Here is an 18,278-nt window from a genome sequence, read left to right as displayed (position 1 = left end):
TCTAATCAATAACATTTATTGAAATAATAATAATACTTATTTATTCCACTAATATTGTGTTAAGATTTGATTTTCATGCCGCATAATTATTGTCATTAAGTTTTTTAGAAGCTAAAAGTTGGACTATGGAGCTATTCATGCTGAAAATTAAACATATTCATTTTAGAAACCATAATCACTAAAAAAGGCAATCATTTAGCAAATATTGATAATGTCACTACAAGAAAAACTACTAACTATGACAGTTGTATACATCCCAAATTGAAAGGAGAAAAGAAAAAACTGTCACAAAAGCTAAAAAACTGCGTTTTTGGCGGGAAAAGACGAAATTTTTTAAATCTTACTTTCCGCGATAGTTATTTGATGTCATAAAAGATACAAAAAATAATTTATTTAATTTATTAAAATAAAATTTATTTTAAACAAAAAATTTATTAAAATCAGATTTTTTCTAATTCTAAAAACATTAAATAATTTATTTATTAAAATAAAACATCTTCAAACTCTTTCTCTACCTCCTTCTCTCTTCTTCTTCTCTTCTTCTCTTCTTCTCTTATTCTTCTCTTCTCTTTCTTCTTCTCTTTTTCTTCTTCTTTGTGGAAGATCCACACGTCGCCCTCCTCGATTTTTCCTCCCTTCCGCTAACCATCTCTCTCCCTCTCTCACGCACACCGGAAAAGACTAGACTTTTGGTCAACAACGCGCGAAATCCCTTTCTTTCTCTCCTTCAGCCGATGCAACCACCCAACACCCCTTGCACCGCTAAACTCACTGTGAATCTCAACCATTATTTCTATTGTTTGTATATATACAGTATATTAACTTCAAATGCTTTCATTTTACCCACAATGTGATATATTGATGGTTCTTTTTATGAAAAACATCCCTCATAGCTTTGCTTTTATAGGAGATATGTTTGTTTTGTCTACCATCTTATTCAATATTGTTGTTTACAATCATTTTTTAATTTGAATCTACATTTTTTTCCTTATGGTTGGCTATGTGATGAAACATTTTGGTAGCTTACAATGTGTTTGATGAAATGCCTCAATGAAGCATTTGGTTGATTTTGGTTGATTTTTGTTCGTTCGAATTAGAAATCAATTACAACACATTGGTCACTGTGTACATATTCATTGCTTGTTTATAGGTTAATGGATCTCTATGCATAATCAGATATAACGAGTTGGGTTTTTTATAAACCCGAGTAGCGATCAGGCTGATGAACAACCCTCCCACTACGTCGAGGCTCTCTAAACTCTTGAGAAGGATGTGATTGACCAGATTTCCAAGTTTTATCAACTACTTTAGTTAATGAATTAGGTATATTTGTAGCATTTGTAGAAATCTCACTTAATACTAGTTTACTGCACAATTGATGATTCTTGATGTGGTTTTCCTTCAAGAATGTAACATTTGTCAAAACAAATACTTTATTATCTTGAAGATCGTAAAAGAGATCACCCCTTGATTCCTTTGAGTAACCTACGAATAGGCATAATTTTGAACGATGTTCCAATTGCTTAGGATTTTGTACCAACACATGTGTCGAGCATCTCCAAATTCTAAAGTGACGTAAACTTCCTTTACGTTCTGTTTTGCTCATAAGGTGTTTCTGAAACACTTTTAGAGGGAACATTATTCAAAATATAGACAAATGTCTCTAAAGCATATCCCTAAAAAGATTCTGGCAATTGAGCAAAACTCATCATAGAGCGAACCATGTCCAACAAGGTTCAATTTCTTCTTTCTGATACACTGTTCTGTTAAAGCGTACTAGGTGCAGAGAGTTGTGACTAAATTCCATTTTCTATCAAATAATCTTGGAATCGCAAGTCCATATACTCTCCATCTTTATCTGATCAAAGTATCTTTATTGTTTTTCCTAACTCAACCTCAACTTTAGCCTTATACTCTTTGAACTTTTCAAGAGAACCATACTTATGATGCATTAGGTAAACATGACCATACCTTGAATAATCATCAATGAAATGGATAAAATATTTGTACCCTACTCGAGCCTTGATATCCATTGGTCCACAGAGGTCTGAATGCACAAGCTCTAAAGGTACTTTGGCTCTAAGACCTTTTCCAGCAAAAGATCTTTTGGTCATTTTTCCTTCAAGACAAGATTCACATGTAGGTAGAGAGTTATCTTCTAACTGATTTAAAAGTCCATTCGTCTGAAATGGAATGAAGCTCTTCAGAAGAGACTCTAAGATAAAGTTAACTTGATTAACCTCTTCGATGGGACCACTATTTACTTCGACGATGTTGAAGTGCATCATCATGTCCAAAACATGTTTTCTAACAGAGGTCTCTTCCCTCATACGCTTAGTGTAAATGTATTTGACTGCCTCATGTCTTAAGGACCATTTTGGTTGCAAAACATTACCTTTAATGAATCCATAATCTCTTTAGCCATAGCTAAGGATTCATGTTTCTTTGCCAAAACATCATACATGTTGGCAAGAATATATATAAGGTCTTTTCATTTGCTTTTATCCATCGATCATATGCTTTCCCACTACAAGAATACAGACTTATTGTGACGCCAGAAAGGACATTGCTTAAAGCAACACAGGTGTTAATAGCTTTTTCTGACATTCGCCCCAAGACGTCGACATATGCACCTTTTCGCGACGCCTAGGCTCACAACATCGTAGAAAGTTTACTAATTAATTTGTTATCTTAATTTTTCGCGACCTACTTCTCAGACACATCACAAAAAGTTGAAACATCTCGTTTCATTTGAGACTTTTCGTGACAACTATCTTTAACACGTTGCAGAAAGGTGAATATGTAATTTATTTTTGGACTTTTCGCGACGTGTATCTGAAACACGTAGCAAAAAATCCAAATATTAAATTCAAATGATAAACTTTTCACGGCGTAGGTGTCCTCGAACATTGTGGAAAATCGAAACAACAATAAAACATTTTGACTTTCTGCGACGTCAGGGTTGAGATGTCGTAGAAAGTCCAACATTCCGCAACGCAAAGCGACACGTCGCGGAACGTTAAACTTAATAAATTCGTTATTCGACTTTTTGCGATGTAGGTGTACTCGAATGTCGTCGAAACGTCAATAAAATGATTCGACGTTTCACGACGTGTGGGTTGAGACGTCAAGAAAAGTCCAACATTCTGCAACGCAACGCTGACACACGTCGTAGAACGTCAAACGTAATAAATTCATTGTTCGACATTCCATGACGTGGCAGAGTAGACGTCGCGGAAAGTGAACATAATCTGCGACGTCAACAACCTACCGTATCGCGAAAACAACCTTTTCGTGATGTTTTCGACGATGTCGCAAAAAGTCTTGGCTATTTCAACTCAGAATCCATTCGCAAAGTCACAGAGAGGAGGAAATTTGAGAGAGAAAGGGAGAAAATTTTAGAGAGAAAGTGAGTTGTCGTCGTTGCTGCCCACTACGCTTTCACTATTTACTGTCGTCGTCTTGATGTCGTTTTTTTTTTCATTTAGGTGTTTTTTTTTGCATTTATGTGTATATGTTTTATGGTGTAGGTACATGTATATGTAGGTATATTTTTATGTAAATATAATTTTATGTGTATCTGTATATTTAATGTATATGTATATGTATATATAGGTATATGTTTATTGTGTATGTGTTAGTATAATTTGATGTGTGTGTATGTGTTATGTGTATATTTAATGTGTATGTATATGTATATGTATATGTAGGTATATGGTTAATTAATTTGTATGTGTTATGTGTATATGTTGAGGGTATATGTATATGTATATGTGTAGATATATTTTATGTAAATATAATTTTATGTGTACGTGTATATTTAATATATATGTATATATAGTATATGTTTATTGTGTATGTGTTAGTATAATTTTATGTATGTGTATATTTAATGTGTATCTATATGTATATGTAGGTATATGTTTTTTGTGTATGTGTTATATGTATATGTTTAGGGTGTATGAATATGTATATGGAGGTATATTTTTATGTAAGTATAATTTTATGTGTTATATTTATATTTAATGTGTAATGTGCAATGTATGAATTTGGATGAAATTTGAATACATTATATTTAACAATAGTTTAGGGTTTAGCAAATTTGAGATAAAGCTAAGAGGTCTTTATCAAATTTAATATTGAATTTGATAATGAATATGAATTTCATATTTAAATTGCATTTGAATTTCATTTTCAAATTACATTTGAATTTTTAAACATGTTAATTCACGTAACAAAAATGGAGTATGTATAAAACTAATATAACATATATATTTGTTAGGCCTTTTAATGAGATGAATAAGAGTTGATTGAAGATTATGGATAGGTTTTCTGTTGAGTATAGGGAAGTTTTTTCAATTTTTTAATTTTTAGAGGTTGCAAAACATCACACAAATAAATATGGAAAAATAAGTAGTACATGCAAGAAATGTATAAATTCAAACTAGGACTCCATAGAGGGTGTGAGGCGACATCTATTAACCACTTGAAGCCTCCTCCTATATAAACTGGGTGTATCATGGAGAGTCATTGACCTTGAACATAGGTATAAAAACATTTAATGAAGGAATGAGTAGTAGTTACCCAATAATTGATGAAGGAACTAGCAGTAACCAATAGTTGAAGGTACCAGCAGTAACCCAGTTAATGAAGAAAATGAAATGTTGAATATGTTGCATGATTTACAAGCTGGTATTGAACAAGTAGAAGATAAGGAAGAAGAATTATATTTAGAAGACGACAAAACAATCAACGTATTTAAGAAGTTACTAAATCAAGCAAGTTGTGAGCTATACCCCAGGTGTTCTGAATTTTTGTCATAAAGTTTTTGGTTAAAATGATGCATGTCAAGGTTCTCAATGGTTGGAGCAACAAGTTCTTTGATATGATGTTAGAGTTAATAAAACGTGTGTTTCCAATGTGTGGTACTAACATCCCTAGTTCGTTCTATGAAGCCAAACAAAAATTGTGTGATTTGGGCTTAGGGTACGAGACTATTCATGCTTGTAAGTATGACTGTGTATTGTTCTAGAAGGAGTTTGAGAACTTGCAACAATGTCCGACTTGTGGTGAGTCTTGATATAAGACTAATTCCAACAGATTAGGAAACAAAATTTCACAAAAGGTACTGCGCTATTTTCCGTTGGTGCCAAGATTACAACGACTGTTTGTATCGCAAGAAAGTTCGACGACATGCGATGACATAAGGATAAACGAGTGGAAACAAAGGATATGTTGAGACATCTAGCCGATGCATAGGGATGAAAGCACTTTGATTCTGAATTTTCTGATTTTGCTTTGGAGCCACGAAATGTTCGTTTGGGGTTAGCTTCATATGGATTCAATCCATTTGGTCATATGAGTACCTCGTATAGTATGTGGCCTTATGGTGTTAATTCCATATAATTTTCCACCATGAAAATGCATGAAAGAGTCAAACTTTTTCATGTCATTGCTCATTCCCGGTCCTAAATCTCCCGACAAAGAAATTGATGTGTACCTAGAACCATTCCTTGAGGAGTTAAAAAATCTATGAACGTTTGGTGTTTGTACATATGATTGTTTGACGGATCAATATTTTCAATTGTATGCAACCTTGTTGTGTCATTAATGATTTTTCGGCATATGGTGATCTATCCAATTGGAGTACAATAGGATATCAGGCATGTCCCATTTGCATGGGGATAGATCATCGTTCGGAGCAAAAAGATAGCATTCATGTGACATCAACGATATCTTCCAGACAATCATTTTTGGCGTAGAAGTAGACTCCATGATGGAAAGGTAGAGCGTAAATCACCTCCAGTTGTAATGAATGACCAAGAAATATTGGAACAACTAAATTCTTTGGAGCTTCCAATAATGAGTAAGCATCATTCATTAAAAGATCAGAAAAAGGAAAAGAGTTCTTTATTGGACTAAGAAAAGTATTTTTTTTTTTCGATATTCCTTATTGGCCAAGACTACTTATTCGTCACAAACTTGATGTAATGCACATTGAAAATAATATTTGTGACAACTTGGTCGGTACGTTGTTGAATATTGAAGGAAAAATAAAAGATACCATGAATGCCAAATTAGATTTACAAGATTTGAAAATAAGAAATAATTTACATTTGGTAGAAGTGGGTAGCTGATTGGCGAAACCACATGCGAGCTATACCTTGACTAGCAGTGAGTAGATTGAGTTCTGTAAGTTCTTGAAAGCAGTTAAGTTTCTTGATGGATTCGTTTCTAATATTTCACGATGCGTGAATGCAAACGAGGAAAAATATCAGGTCTCAAAACGCACGATTGTCATGTACTGCTACACCGACTTCTTCCAACCGGGGTAAGGGCATTCTTACCAAAAAATGTGTACACTGCAATTACTGAATTGTGCAATTTTTTTCGTGATTTGTGCGCGAGGACGATAAGACACTACAAGAAAGGGGGGCTCTCTCGACGCATAAATCGTTGGGAGATATATGAAAAGCGTTGAAAAGGCTTTTTCGACGCATACATATACGTCAGGGCACAGTCAGTCAGAAAAATGTGTGCGGAAGTTCTAAACAATTCCCGAGGTTGTATGAACGTCAACAATGCTGTCAAATAGCATCAGGAGATGTCTAGGAACTCCCACACACACATGTTAGGAACTTTCGACGCACAACATCGGGAATTCCTCTATTTTTTTTTTTTTTTAAATATCTTCCATTAATTCCTAAATTCAAATTGAAATTCAAATTAAAATTTTGAAATTCAAACTCAACTTCAACACTTCAAATTCAACATTTTAACGTTAACTTCAACACTTCAATCTCAACATTCAACACTTCAATCTCAACTTCAAATTCAAATTCCTAAAACCTACAACTAATCAAAATTCTAACGACACTTCAAATTCAATTTCAATATTAAAACCTATCACTAATTCAAAATCTAAATACTAAAAACTAATTTGAAATCTAAAACCTAAACCTAAAACTAATTTGAAATCTAAATATAATATTAATTAACTAAAGCAAAAAATAACTAAACTAAAACTTACCGACAGAGACAAGGGGACGACAATGCCCTCTTCTTCTCGATCTTCTTTCAGTCTCCTCTCCTCTGTCGGTTTTCTTTCTCTTTTATATTTCCATTCTATAAAGATTGGAGTTAAAAAAGACAGAGAATTCCCGACGCATAACGAAAGCGTCGGAAATAGCACTCTATTCTCGACACGATTAGTGACACGTTGAAAATCCTAAAATATTCTCGACACGATTAGTGACACGTTGGAAATCTCTAAACTTATTCTCAATGCGATTAGTGACACGTCAGGAATCCCTAAACCTATTCTCGATGTTGCTGACACCACGTTGGAGGAAGACGTAACGTACAATTAATGATCTACCCTTCCTTCGACGCAACACTATAGACGTCGAGAATAGGTACCCATTTCTCGATGCTCCTAACACCACGTTGGAGGAAGTCCAATTAATTGTCTACCTCTTCCGACGCTACACTTTCCACGTCAGGAATAGGGGATCATTTTTCGACGTACCTGGTACCACGTATCTAAACCATTCCAGGCAGTTCCGACGCTAATGTGTCTGCGTCGGAGGAATGCCTTCCCCCAATGTGTACCAAGATGCATCGAGAAACACCAGCTTATACCGACGTCATGTTTTCCGATGATTTTTCCTATGTTGGTAAACTCTTGATTTCTTGTAGTGAGAATAAGTGATCTGGACAGATTACAGTAGATATTATAATTATATTGTGCAAATTGGAAATAATATTTCCACTTCCTTTTTCAGCGTCATGGTACATCTGGCAGTTCACTTGCCATATGAGATGAAGGTTATTGGTTCGATTTCTTACAGTTTGATGTATCTCATTGAAAGAAATGTTCGCCCACAAAAACAATATGTTCGTAACAAAGCACATCTTGAGGGGTCTATTGTAGAAGGATATCTTATGAACGAATCAAGGCTTTCTATTGACGGTATCTGAAGGGGATTGTGACTCAATTCACTAGAGATGATCGAAATGACGATAACATTGAAGATGATGAGGTCATTGGTGAGTATGAAGTATTCATTCAGAAAGTACGACCATTGGGAGCGTCATATTTACGAAGTATATCACAAGAAGAGAAACGACTCTTTCATTGGTACATCCTCAGCAATGTAGATGAAATAGCCAAATACCAGAGGTATACATTTCTACACATATTTTAGGGTTTTATACCTCGCCAACACATAAACTCACAATTGTGTACTTTAAAAAACACCTTCTTTTGATACATCGTCTGGGTGAAATCTTTTCAGAATTGTTTAAAAGACACAAACGAGCATTTTTTTTATTAGTTCAAAGTTTAGGTATTTCAAGTGAATGACTTCAAGCGTTTCTATTGTATACATATTTTATACATATAAGTACTTTTATGCTAAACCCAATTTCAGGTTATGGCAGAAATGCGTGACAATTCAAACATTTTACAAAATTTATTTTCACTCGCAATGGGACCATCACTTGATGTCCGCTCTTACAGTGGATCCATTGTCGGTGGCGTACGATTTCACACGTTGGAGCGTGATTTTCGACGCACAACACAAAATAGTGGAGTCATGGTTATCGGAGAAGGTAATGAAGGCAGTGCGAACAATAATTTTTACTGTGTTTTGGTTGAAGTGTTGCACGTTCAATATCCATTTGTACGACATGCTTGGTTATTCAAGTGTTAATGGTTTGACATGGGCAAAAATAAAAATCATAGGACGAACGAAGAGCTAGGCTACAAATCAATAAACACTTCTCATTTTTGGTTCGTTGAGAAATCTGTGATTCTCACAACTCAAGCACATCAAGTGTTCTACCTTGAGGATCTTAAAAATGGTATAAATTGGAAAATTGTTCAAGTGGTGCAAAATAAACGTGTATGGGACGTGCCAGAAGTGGAAGATATCGAGAATGATCAACTTAATGTAATAGAAATCGTCATTGAACATCGGGTGAACAAACACGTCATTGAGGATGACACTTTGTGTAGGACTGAAGTTGATCCTATAATAGTTGAAAGACCAAACGTTTGTCATGTGGTGGAACATTTCATAAACGATGAAGATGACAAATAATCATCACATCAAAGCGAGTCGTGCGATGATGAATAACAATGTTTTTTGACGTATACACACATTTAGTCATTTATCTATAATTAATTACGTTGTGATACTCACGTTTATTTGTTTAATGTTTTGTTGATTTTTATGTCTGTAGACATGGAGTCTAAGTTTTCGTATAATGCGCATGAGGAAGAATATTTCCTTAATCTTGACGCGTTGGATAACGCGGGTTGTTCGTCATCAGTAGGCGACACTTTAGCTTCGTAATAACCATCATATTTAATACAATTTCTCTCTCATCTGATCATGTCTTTAATTTACGCTTGTTGTATATAATTACAATCATTTTCAGTAGATCCCTCTCATCCGGCTCCCACTGCGAGGAGAGTACAACGACATTCTAGAAACATAGATGTCGAGCGATAGGTACAGCAGAATGGGAGAATTTCCATTTTCATAACTCCTGGAGGGGACAGATCGGTCTCGGCATACGCCTCTCATTTCAGTTGCACGATCGATGTGCTGACACGAGACACGTCCTATTCAGATCCTGAAGTGGACATATGTACCACTAGAGTGCATCAAGGTCGTTAAGTGCGGCCTAACGATAAGTCTGTAAATTCCTAAACATTTATGTATGTTTCTATATGCTTATAAAAGCTTTACTGACTTGAATTATATTTCTTTTGTAGCAATTTTTCATGTTTGATCTTTATGATCCAGCACTAAATCGGTTTGTTGAGCATCAAATGCTCACTGTGTGGAAGGAATTCAGGGTAAGTAATCATTGCCATTTTAAAAAAATTAGTGACCCTAAACAAGCACGACCAAACCCACCCCCGAAATTGGTCAATCAGGTAGAAGATTGACACTTTCTATGTGACCACTACATCACTCGACAGTTTCATGTAATTATTTATATACTTTTATGTTACAATATTTCATTTATTTGAAAGTATAACGTTTTAATCATCGTCATTTTTGGAATGTAGGAGCAATCAAATATGTGTAAGGCTGTTAGGGTGCAACAACCTTACAACCATAAAAGCGGCACAAAGTCGTTTCTTCAGCAACAAGTAGAGCTCACTGAACTGCACGGTCGTCCTGTAGATCGTGTCAAGTTATTTAAAGAAACGCACGCCTGTAGTAGTGGCGATTTCATTTCACCAACTGTAGAGAACGCTTTTGTAAGTTCTAAAACTTTATTGTTTGTTTATACTTTTTTTTTTTAAAGTCTGATCATCTCTCAAACTTACAAGCTTCTGTTGTGCAGAAGCAGATGGTGGAACTTCAGTCTCAGCCCGTCCTATAGGGTTCTGAACCACTAACTAAGGATGAGATATGCGAGATAATTTTGGGTAAACGATCGAGCTACTCAAAAGGTCTTGGTTGAGGCTGAAAACCCAAGTCTAGGACTTCCACTTCATCTTCTTCCTCTAGTATGTATGACTACCAGACAAACATAGCAGAGGTTAACGAACTCAGAGTGAGCCTTGACAATGCTAATCGGATGCTCTGAGAACAATGCCTGAAGGAGGTGGAGCGAGATTGACAAATGGCGGACCATGCACGACAAGTGGAAGAGATGAAGAAGATGCTCGAGGAGATGAGTCGGGCTTAGAGAGGCCCGTGATCACTTGGGTACGCACTTTTCAATAGTTTATTTGTTTAACTTTCCATATGTGATATTCTAACAATACTTTAATATTATTTGTAGGTTTGACGTCCATTGCACTAGAGCATTAGATTTTAAGTTTTTTTTTTAATGTAATGTATTGAATTATGTAATTAATTTTTTGTACTGAACATATTTAATGTATCATTTCATTTCGTAATGAATAATATTTTCATTTCAATCAGTTTACTACAAATTTTATTACATTGGTTTTACTAATAAATAAATAATAATAATAAAATTAAAAACAAAAATAAAAAAATAAAAAATAAAAACCCTTTTGCAACGCCGACGTCGCAAAAAGCTATTGCGACGCTGAGGTCGCAAAAGCCTTATGCGACATCGGCGTCGCAATAACCTTATGCAATGTATTGGGCCATGCACAGGGGAAGTTTTCCTGAGATGGGAGCAAGCTGTGTCGTAGAAAGTATCCCCGACGTGGTTGTCGACGTCGCAGTAGCCTTCCACAACGTTGTTTGGGGTTTTCGACAACGTTAGGGAAAACCGTAATTATTGTAGTGCCCGACCAGTTCAGTTAGCATTAGAGGTAGGGTTTTGAGGATATTCCTCCGTTGAGATTTGATTTCCACGCCTTGGGGAGGACCCTAAACCTTAAATCATCAACCACTAATATTGTGTTAAGATTTGATTTCCATGCCGCATAATCATCGCCGGATGTGTTGTTGTATCCCTCACCCACTTACTATGAAATACTTCCCCTATTCACATTGATATTGATCCATGCAAACACTCTCCGAAGGGAGTCCGCTCCTATGCACGATGCAAAGCCCTGCAGGGATCTCACTGTGTGAACTCTTAGGGATGCTAGAGGTTAACAATACATTACTTCTCTCTAGTTGAAGTGTTCTATAATGGTTTTAAGGGTATTTAACTACTTTAGGATTTTATTCAGGCTAACTTAAACAAATCCTCTCTAGTGAAACATCCGAGCATAACCATTATTTCAGATTTTAACCTACGATGTCTAGTTTATAAACTAGTTTTATTACCTCACATCTCTCACGCATGCTCATAAAGCTAGGTTAAATTAGGCTCAAGAACTTATTACGATCTTCAGGTACGAAATGTTCACTAAATCGTCAACTTAAAAACCTCAAAACCTTTGTCATCTTATTTGACTTGTTGAGAAGATCTAATCAAGTGAACCTCTTATAACCAATTTTATAAGATATCGATGTAACTCAACAAAGAACTATTCTAACCATTTTTAACCTAGGTGAGCATGCAAGTTATAAAACTTTAATTGATTTTATAACTATTACAAAAGAACTATAAAACTATACCAAACAAACAATATATAACAATTATATAAAAAATTAATTAATATGGATTTTGATTTATTTAACTTTTAATTAAGGTAAATAAATAAATAAATAAATAATTAATTAATTTCATTAAATCACATTTAATGAAAATTAATTAAATAATTAATTAATCAAATTAATTAATTTTTATATTAATTAATCAACATGCATAATATACATTATAACAATTATAACATACTTTCAATGTATGAACATGTTAACCTATAGTGGGATTTTAAATCTATATGACACACTTTATGCACATACAAATTAAAAAAATAATTAAAACATACATCACATGTATAATTAATTAAACACCCTACAATGAACTGGTTTTGACTCCTAAATTAAACCAATGACTAAATTACTAAAATAATAATTTGGTAAAGTACATTAGAATTCTCAGACAACTTGAATCGACTTGAAAACCTTCAAATATCTACTAAACCTTCAAATATCTACTAAACCGGCTCAAAAAATTCTTGAACTGATGTAAGAATCAACATGTTGGTCATGAACTCGCCCAAAAACGCTCTGAGACCACTCTCAGGCGCACGGGTTAAGAGAACTGGGTCAAACCCGGTGAGTTTGGGTCGGTGGATGCATGAAGCAGGCCACATGCGTGGGTCGTTGGTAAGATGGGCCACACAAGGATGGGCAGCGTCAGGCGAGATGGGTCGCACACGGGCACGAGGGTCGGTGCAGATCAAAAACGCGCGCGGGCCTGGGAAGTGGGTCGCGCGCAAAGTGGGCTGGACGTCCGCAAGGCGAGCGGGCCAGGCGCAGAGCTTGAGCCGAGGCTGGAGCGTTAGGTGGGTCTTGAATTGGTTCCATTTTTCTTCAATTTTCAAGTTTTCTCTCATCGGGTTGATGAAATTACATCCTAATTTCAACTCTTAACAACTTCATAAAAATTATATATTGTTTGCAATAATAAATTAAGCCACAAAAGGACTAATTGCAATAATTCTTACAAACAACAAGCTTAATTTCATTTGCCAAAACCATAATATATCTATTTTAGTTCAACACACAATTTATCTAATAAATAGACAAAACCCACCATATTCAATTGAGTAAAATTAAGCGTGCTCTGATATCACGTGAACGAAACAGTAGACATGCGCAGCCGGATTAAGATCAATTTTTTTACTCTAATGGCAACTAAACAAGTTTAGTGATTAACATGAATAAAAAAACCTAAAATAACATAGATAGGGTTAAAAGAAAAACTTACCTTTGAAGTTTTTCTTCTCTTGTATTCTCTTCACGAATTTGAAGTCAGCACAACTATTAGAGTTTACTCGCTATTCTCCAGAATTGGAACCGAGTTGTTGGACTCAAAAATGGTGGAGGAAATATAGAGAGATGATATCCTTTTGAGGAATCTAACCTTTTGGTAATTTTTTTCGATGTTAAGACTCTAAAATGAAAAGAGTTCTTGGTTTTATTTTGTAATTCTCAAATACAAAATTAATTTTCAATTTCAAATCCAAGAGTCATTTCACCTTTGTATAAAACTTGTTTACAAGCAAAATACATGCAAGAGCTTCTTTATCTCACCACTTAGAATTCTTAGTGGGTAGGTGTATTGTATGCAATAAGCCACTTGCATATCACATGCAAATGATCAGCTTGCCAAATATCAACAAGTGTTATTATTTAAATTAGTCTAAGGGCAATATGGTAATTCAACATTTAAATCAAATTCAAAGTTTGACTTTTTCAAGTCCAAAGTCAACATTTTGACTTTTAACCATTTTGTCTGTCTTCGACTAATTTCAACCTTCCAAGCATGAATCCATATTCATTTCTCCAAAATTCAAATCACATTTGAATATAAAGTTGGTCAAAGTTTGATTTTTCAAAGTAAAAGTCAACATTTTGACTTTTTACATCTTTGACCTTTTTCATCAATTCCGAGCTTTCTAATATGAATCCATATTCATATTTAAATCACATTTAAACATGAAGTTCTATCTTAAGTTATAATCGATGACTATGTCAGGTATATTTGTTGGTTTATCTCTCTTTACCTAATCAGACAATTCAAATTATTCCATCATAATGTTGTAAGTTGATTCCTTCTGAGCTAGCAGGGGAACCTAATGGACCTATAGATCATGGGTTACAACGATCCGAGATTAACTGACTAAACTCTTTAGACCAAGTTAATCAACCTTCGTTAACTAACGGGTCATTCTACTAAAGTCTCGTAGTTGCACTCCTTTCAGTATAGATATATTTGTGTCCATGTGATATGACCATGATAAGTAGTTAACCCTTCACATTCACAAGTTGTTTATAATCTTGGTTGAGTCAAAGTACCATTTTACTCCTGAGATTTTATCCTTTTTCCTTAAGTCTCACTGATCCACTATTGCAAAAATTGGTTTAAGGTCCAACTTTTAAATCGAATCCCTCTTGAGTCAATGAGAGGGTGGGGCCCCTTGTTCAAGATCTGGATTCAATCCTTAATGGAACAACATATCTACTAACCCTAGAACGGGTAGAAGTGAATTCTATCTTGCACCTTATGTCCCTAGCTATCCATTCGGCCTTACGCTTGAAATAGGAGTCTTATTCGGCCAACACCATTGAGCTGCCCTCATCTATGCAGATCTAAGGATAATTCCGTGTGAACAGAAGTTCATAGTTAGCTTAAGATTAAGATTAAATTTCATTGGATATCTATAAACGAAATAGTCAGTTTTACAAAGTTAACGGTGTTATAACTTAATAGTTACATGATTCAAGTATTATGTAAACGCTTTACATAGGATGCCCCCACTTTCATGTCTCTACACAAACGTTTCAGGATCAGATCGGTTGTACTAACTACAAAGCGGGCCGCATCCATAATGACTCTAGAATAAGGTGCCCAACTTTATTTGTATAGTATTGACTATTTAGGCTATATACTCGAACTTAATCCATGTTTATATCTCTACATAAAGTTCAAGTTCACTATATATAATAGTCGCATGTCCTTAGTTTATTGGCTTTGAGATTATAGTATCAATAACGACTTTATTGAATAGAATATGATTACAAACTACGAGTTTTATGACATAAATTTCAACAGTTCTAAGTTCAGTAGTTTCTTTCTAGGCCATAGCATTGACCCTTTTTTCAACGCTTTGGGACGGAACTAAAAACCTGAGTCTAGGGCATCATTGTTCAACTTTTAGTGGCAAAACTTTAACATTACTCAGAATGAGACCACCAATAGTTTGATGTGAACTTTCGAGACCTTTGACATTCTTCTAAGTTGGGTAGTTTCTTTATATGACATAACATTGACCATTTTCTCAACGTTTTAGGACGAAAATAAACAACTGAATGTGCGCATCACCGTTCGACTTTTGTGAGTAAAAAAATTTAATATTACTCAAAATGAAACCACCAGTAGTTAGATGTGAAATTTCGAGACCTTTGACATTTTTCTAAGTTGGGTAGTTTCTTTCTAAGCCATAGCATTGACCATTTTCTCAACATTTCGGGACGAACCAAAAAAACTGAGTCTGGGCATCATCGTTCGGCTTTTGTGGACAAAAAAGTTTAATATTACAAAGAATGAGACCACCCAGTAGTTAGACGTGAACGTTTGAGACCTTTGACATTGTTCTAAGTTAGGTAGTTTCTTTCTAGGCCATATCATTGGTCCTTTTCTCAATGTTTCGGGACGGAACAAAAAAACTGAGTTTAGGGCATCACCGTTTGGCTTTAGTGGGCAAAAAACTTTAATATTACTTAGAATGAGACCACTTGGTAGTTAGATGTAAACTTTCGAGACCTTTGACATTGTTCTAAGTTGAGTAGTTTCTTTATAGTCCACAACATTGGCCATTTTCTACACGTTTCGAGACTAAACTAAAAAACTGAGTTTGGGGCATCCCCTTTCGGCTTTTGTTGACAAAAAATTGTAATATTACTCAGAATGAGACCACCTAGTAGTTAGATGTGAACTTTCGAGACCTTTGACATTGTTCTAAGTTGGGTAGTTTCTTTCTAGGCCATATCATTGACCATTTTCTCAACGTTTTGCACGGAACTAAAACACTGAGTCTAAGTCATCATTGTTCAACTTTTTGGGCAAAAAACTTTAAAATTACTCATAATTAGACCACCCACTAGTTAGATTTGAACTTTCGAGACCTTTGACATTCTTCTAAGTTTGGTAGTTTCTTTCTAGGCCACATCATTGCCTATTTTCTCAACGTTTTGGGACGGATCTAAAAAACTAAGTCTAAAATATCATCGTTCGACATTTCTGGGTAAAAAACTTTAATATTACTCACAATGAGACCACCCACTAGTTAGATGTAAAATTTCGAGACCTTTGACATTCTTCTAAGTTGGGCAGTTTCTTTTGTAGGCCACTACATTTATTCTTTTTTCAACGTTTTGGGATGGAACAAAAAAACTGAGTCTGGGGCATCACCGTTTGGTTTTTGTGGGCAAAAAACTTTAATATTACTCAAAATGAGACCACCTAGTAGTTAGATGTGAACCTTCGAGACCTTTGACATTGTTCTAAGTTGAGTGGTTTCTTTCTAGGCCACAACATTAGCCATTTTTTTCAATATTTTGGGATGACACTAAAAACTGAGCCTGGGACATCACCATTCGACTTGTGTGGGCAAAAAACTTTAATATTACTCAAAATGAGACGACCCAGTATTTAGATATGAAATTTCGAGACCTTTGACATTTTTCAAAGTTGGGTAGTTTCTTTCTATTCCATAGTATCAATCATTTTCTCCACCTTTTGGGGATGAAACTAAAAAACTAAGTTTGCAACATCAGCGTTAGGCTTTTGTGGGCAAAAAACTTTAATATTGATTAAAATAAGACCACCCAGTTGTTAGATGTGAACTTTCGAGACCTTTGACATTGTTCTAAGTTGGGTAGTTTCTTATTGATTAAAATAAGACCACCCAGTCGTTAGATGTGGGTATGCTGGAAAATCGTTGATGGTCCATAATAAGACAGCCCGCAGTGTGAAATATTCTTTCTTATATGCATCGAAACAACGAACTCCATCCGTCCACAACGTTTGTAGATCATCAATTAAAGGTGCTAAGTACGTATTGATATTGTACCCCGGTTGCTTTGGACCTGATATTAACATTGTCAGCATCAAATGTTTTCTTCTCATACACAGCCATGGTGGAAGGTTGTATATTGTAGTGATGATGGGCCAACAACTGTACGTCGTTGACATATCTCCAAATGGGTTAATTCCATCAGTAGACAAACCCAAACGGAGATTTCTCGGTTCTGACCCAAAGGTTGGCCACATGTGGTCTATCAACCTCCATGATGGAGTGTCAGCGGGTGTCTCAAAACACCATCAACTTGTCTATCTATCGCATGCCAACGCAAGTTCTTAGCATTTTCAGATCTCTTGAACATTCTTATAAATCTTGGAATTATTGGAAAGTACCACATCTGCTTAGCAGCCACACCACTTTTTTCCTTCTTTGAGTTCTTAGCGATCTTCCACCTTGACAAACCACACTTAGGGCACTTGGTCAACTTTTCATATTCTTTTCTGTACAAGCAACAATCATTAGGGCATGCATCAATCTTTTGGTAACTCAGTCCTAGGGCACCAAGTGTTTTCTTCGCTTCGTACAAAGAACATGGAATTTCATTGTTATCAGGTAATAGATCACTTATTATGGACAGCAATTCAGAGAAGCTAGTATTCGTCCAACCATACCTAACCTTCAGGTTATACAATCTCACGAGGGCTGATAACTTTGTGAATTTCTTACATCCTGGGTATAAGGGTTTCTTCGCGTCATCAAACATAGTGTCGAAGGTATTTGATGCATTAAAAGATTGTTCTTGAACAGATTGTACCATATTAATTGTATTAAATAAATCGTCGTTTTCATCAGTTTCATCCACTGTAGTTTCCATCGTGTTGGCAACGTTATCTGAGTTCAATTCTTCACCATGCCAGAACCATACCTTGTAACTCTTATCAATTCCATTGGCATACAGATGATACCGAACTGTTGAGACATCCTTAAGTAAACGATTGCCGCAATTCAAACATGGACATCTAATTGAATTAAGACCTTTGGCATGACTCAACCCAAATTTAATGAACCTTTCGACTCCTAAATCATATTCTCTTGACATCCTATTTTGGGTCATCCATGACTTGTCCAT

At 35.3% G+C, this 18,278-nt stretch overlaps 1 protein-coding gene across 1 annotated transcript; it reads right to left on the bottom strand.

Moving 5' to 3' along the window:
• Positions 1-17,405: 17,405 nt before the first annotated feature.
• Positions 17,406-18,278, bottom strand: LOC116405112. Its single transcript, XM_031888811.1, has one exon. It carries the CDS (start codon positions 18,276-18,278, stop codon positions 17,406-17,408), a length of 873 nt encoding a protein of 290 aa, XP_031744671.1.

Source organism: Cucumis sativus, chromosome 7 (assembly GCF_000004075.3).
Source record: "Cucumis sativus cultivar 9930 chromosome 7, Cucumber_9930_V3, whole genome shotgun sequence".
In the NCBI taxonomy this organism is placed as follows: domain Eukaryota; kingdom Viridiplantae; phylum Streptophyta; class Magnoliopsida; order Cucurbitales; family Cucurbitaceae; genus Cucumis; species Cucumis sativus.
The sequence above is the reverse complement of the archived record's forward strand: the minus strand, read 5'-3'. Positions and strand labels throughout refer to the sequence as shown.

Coding starts and splice junctions, on each gene's coding strand:
- LOC116405112 (XM_031888811.1), bottom strand. CDS start 18,278: ATGGACAAGTCATGGATGACCCAAAATAGGATGTCAAGAGAATATGAT.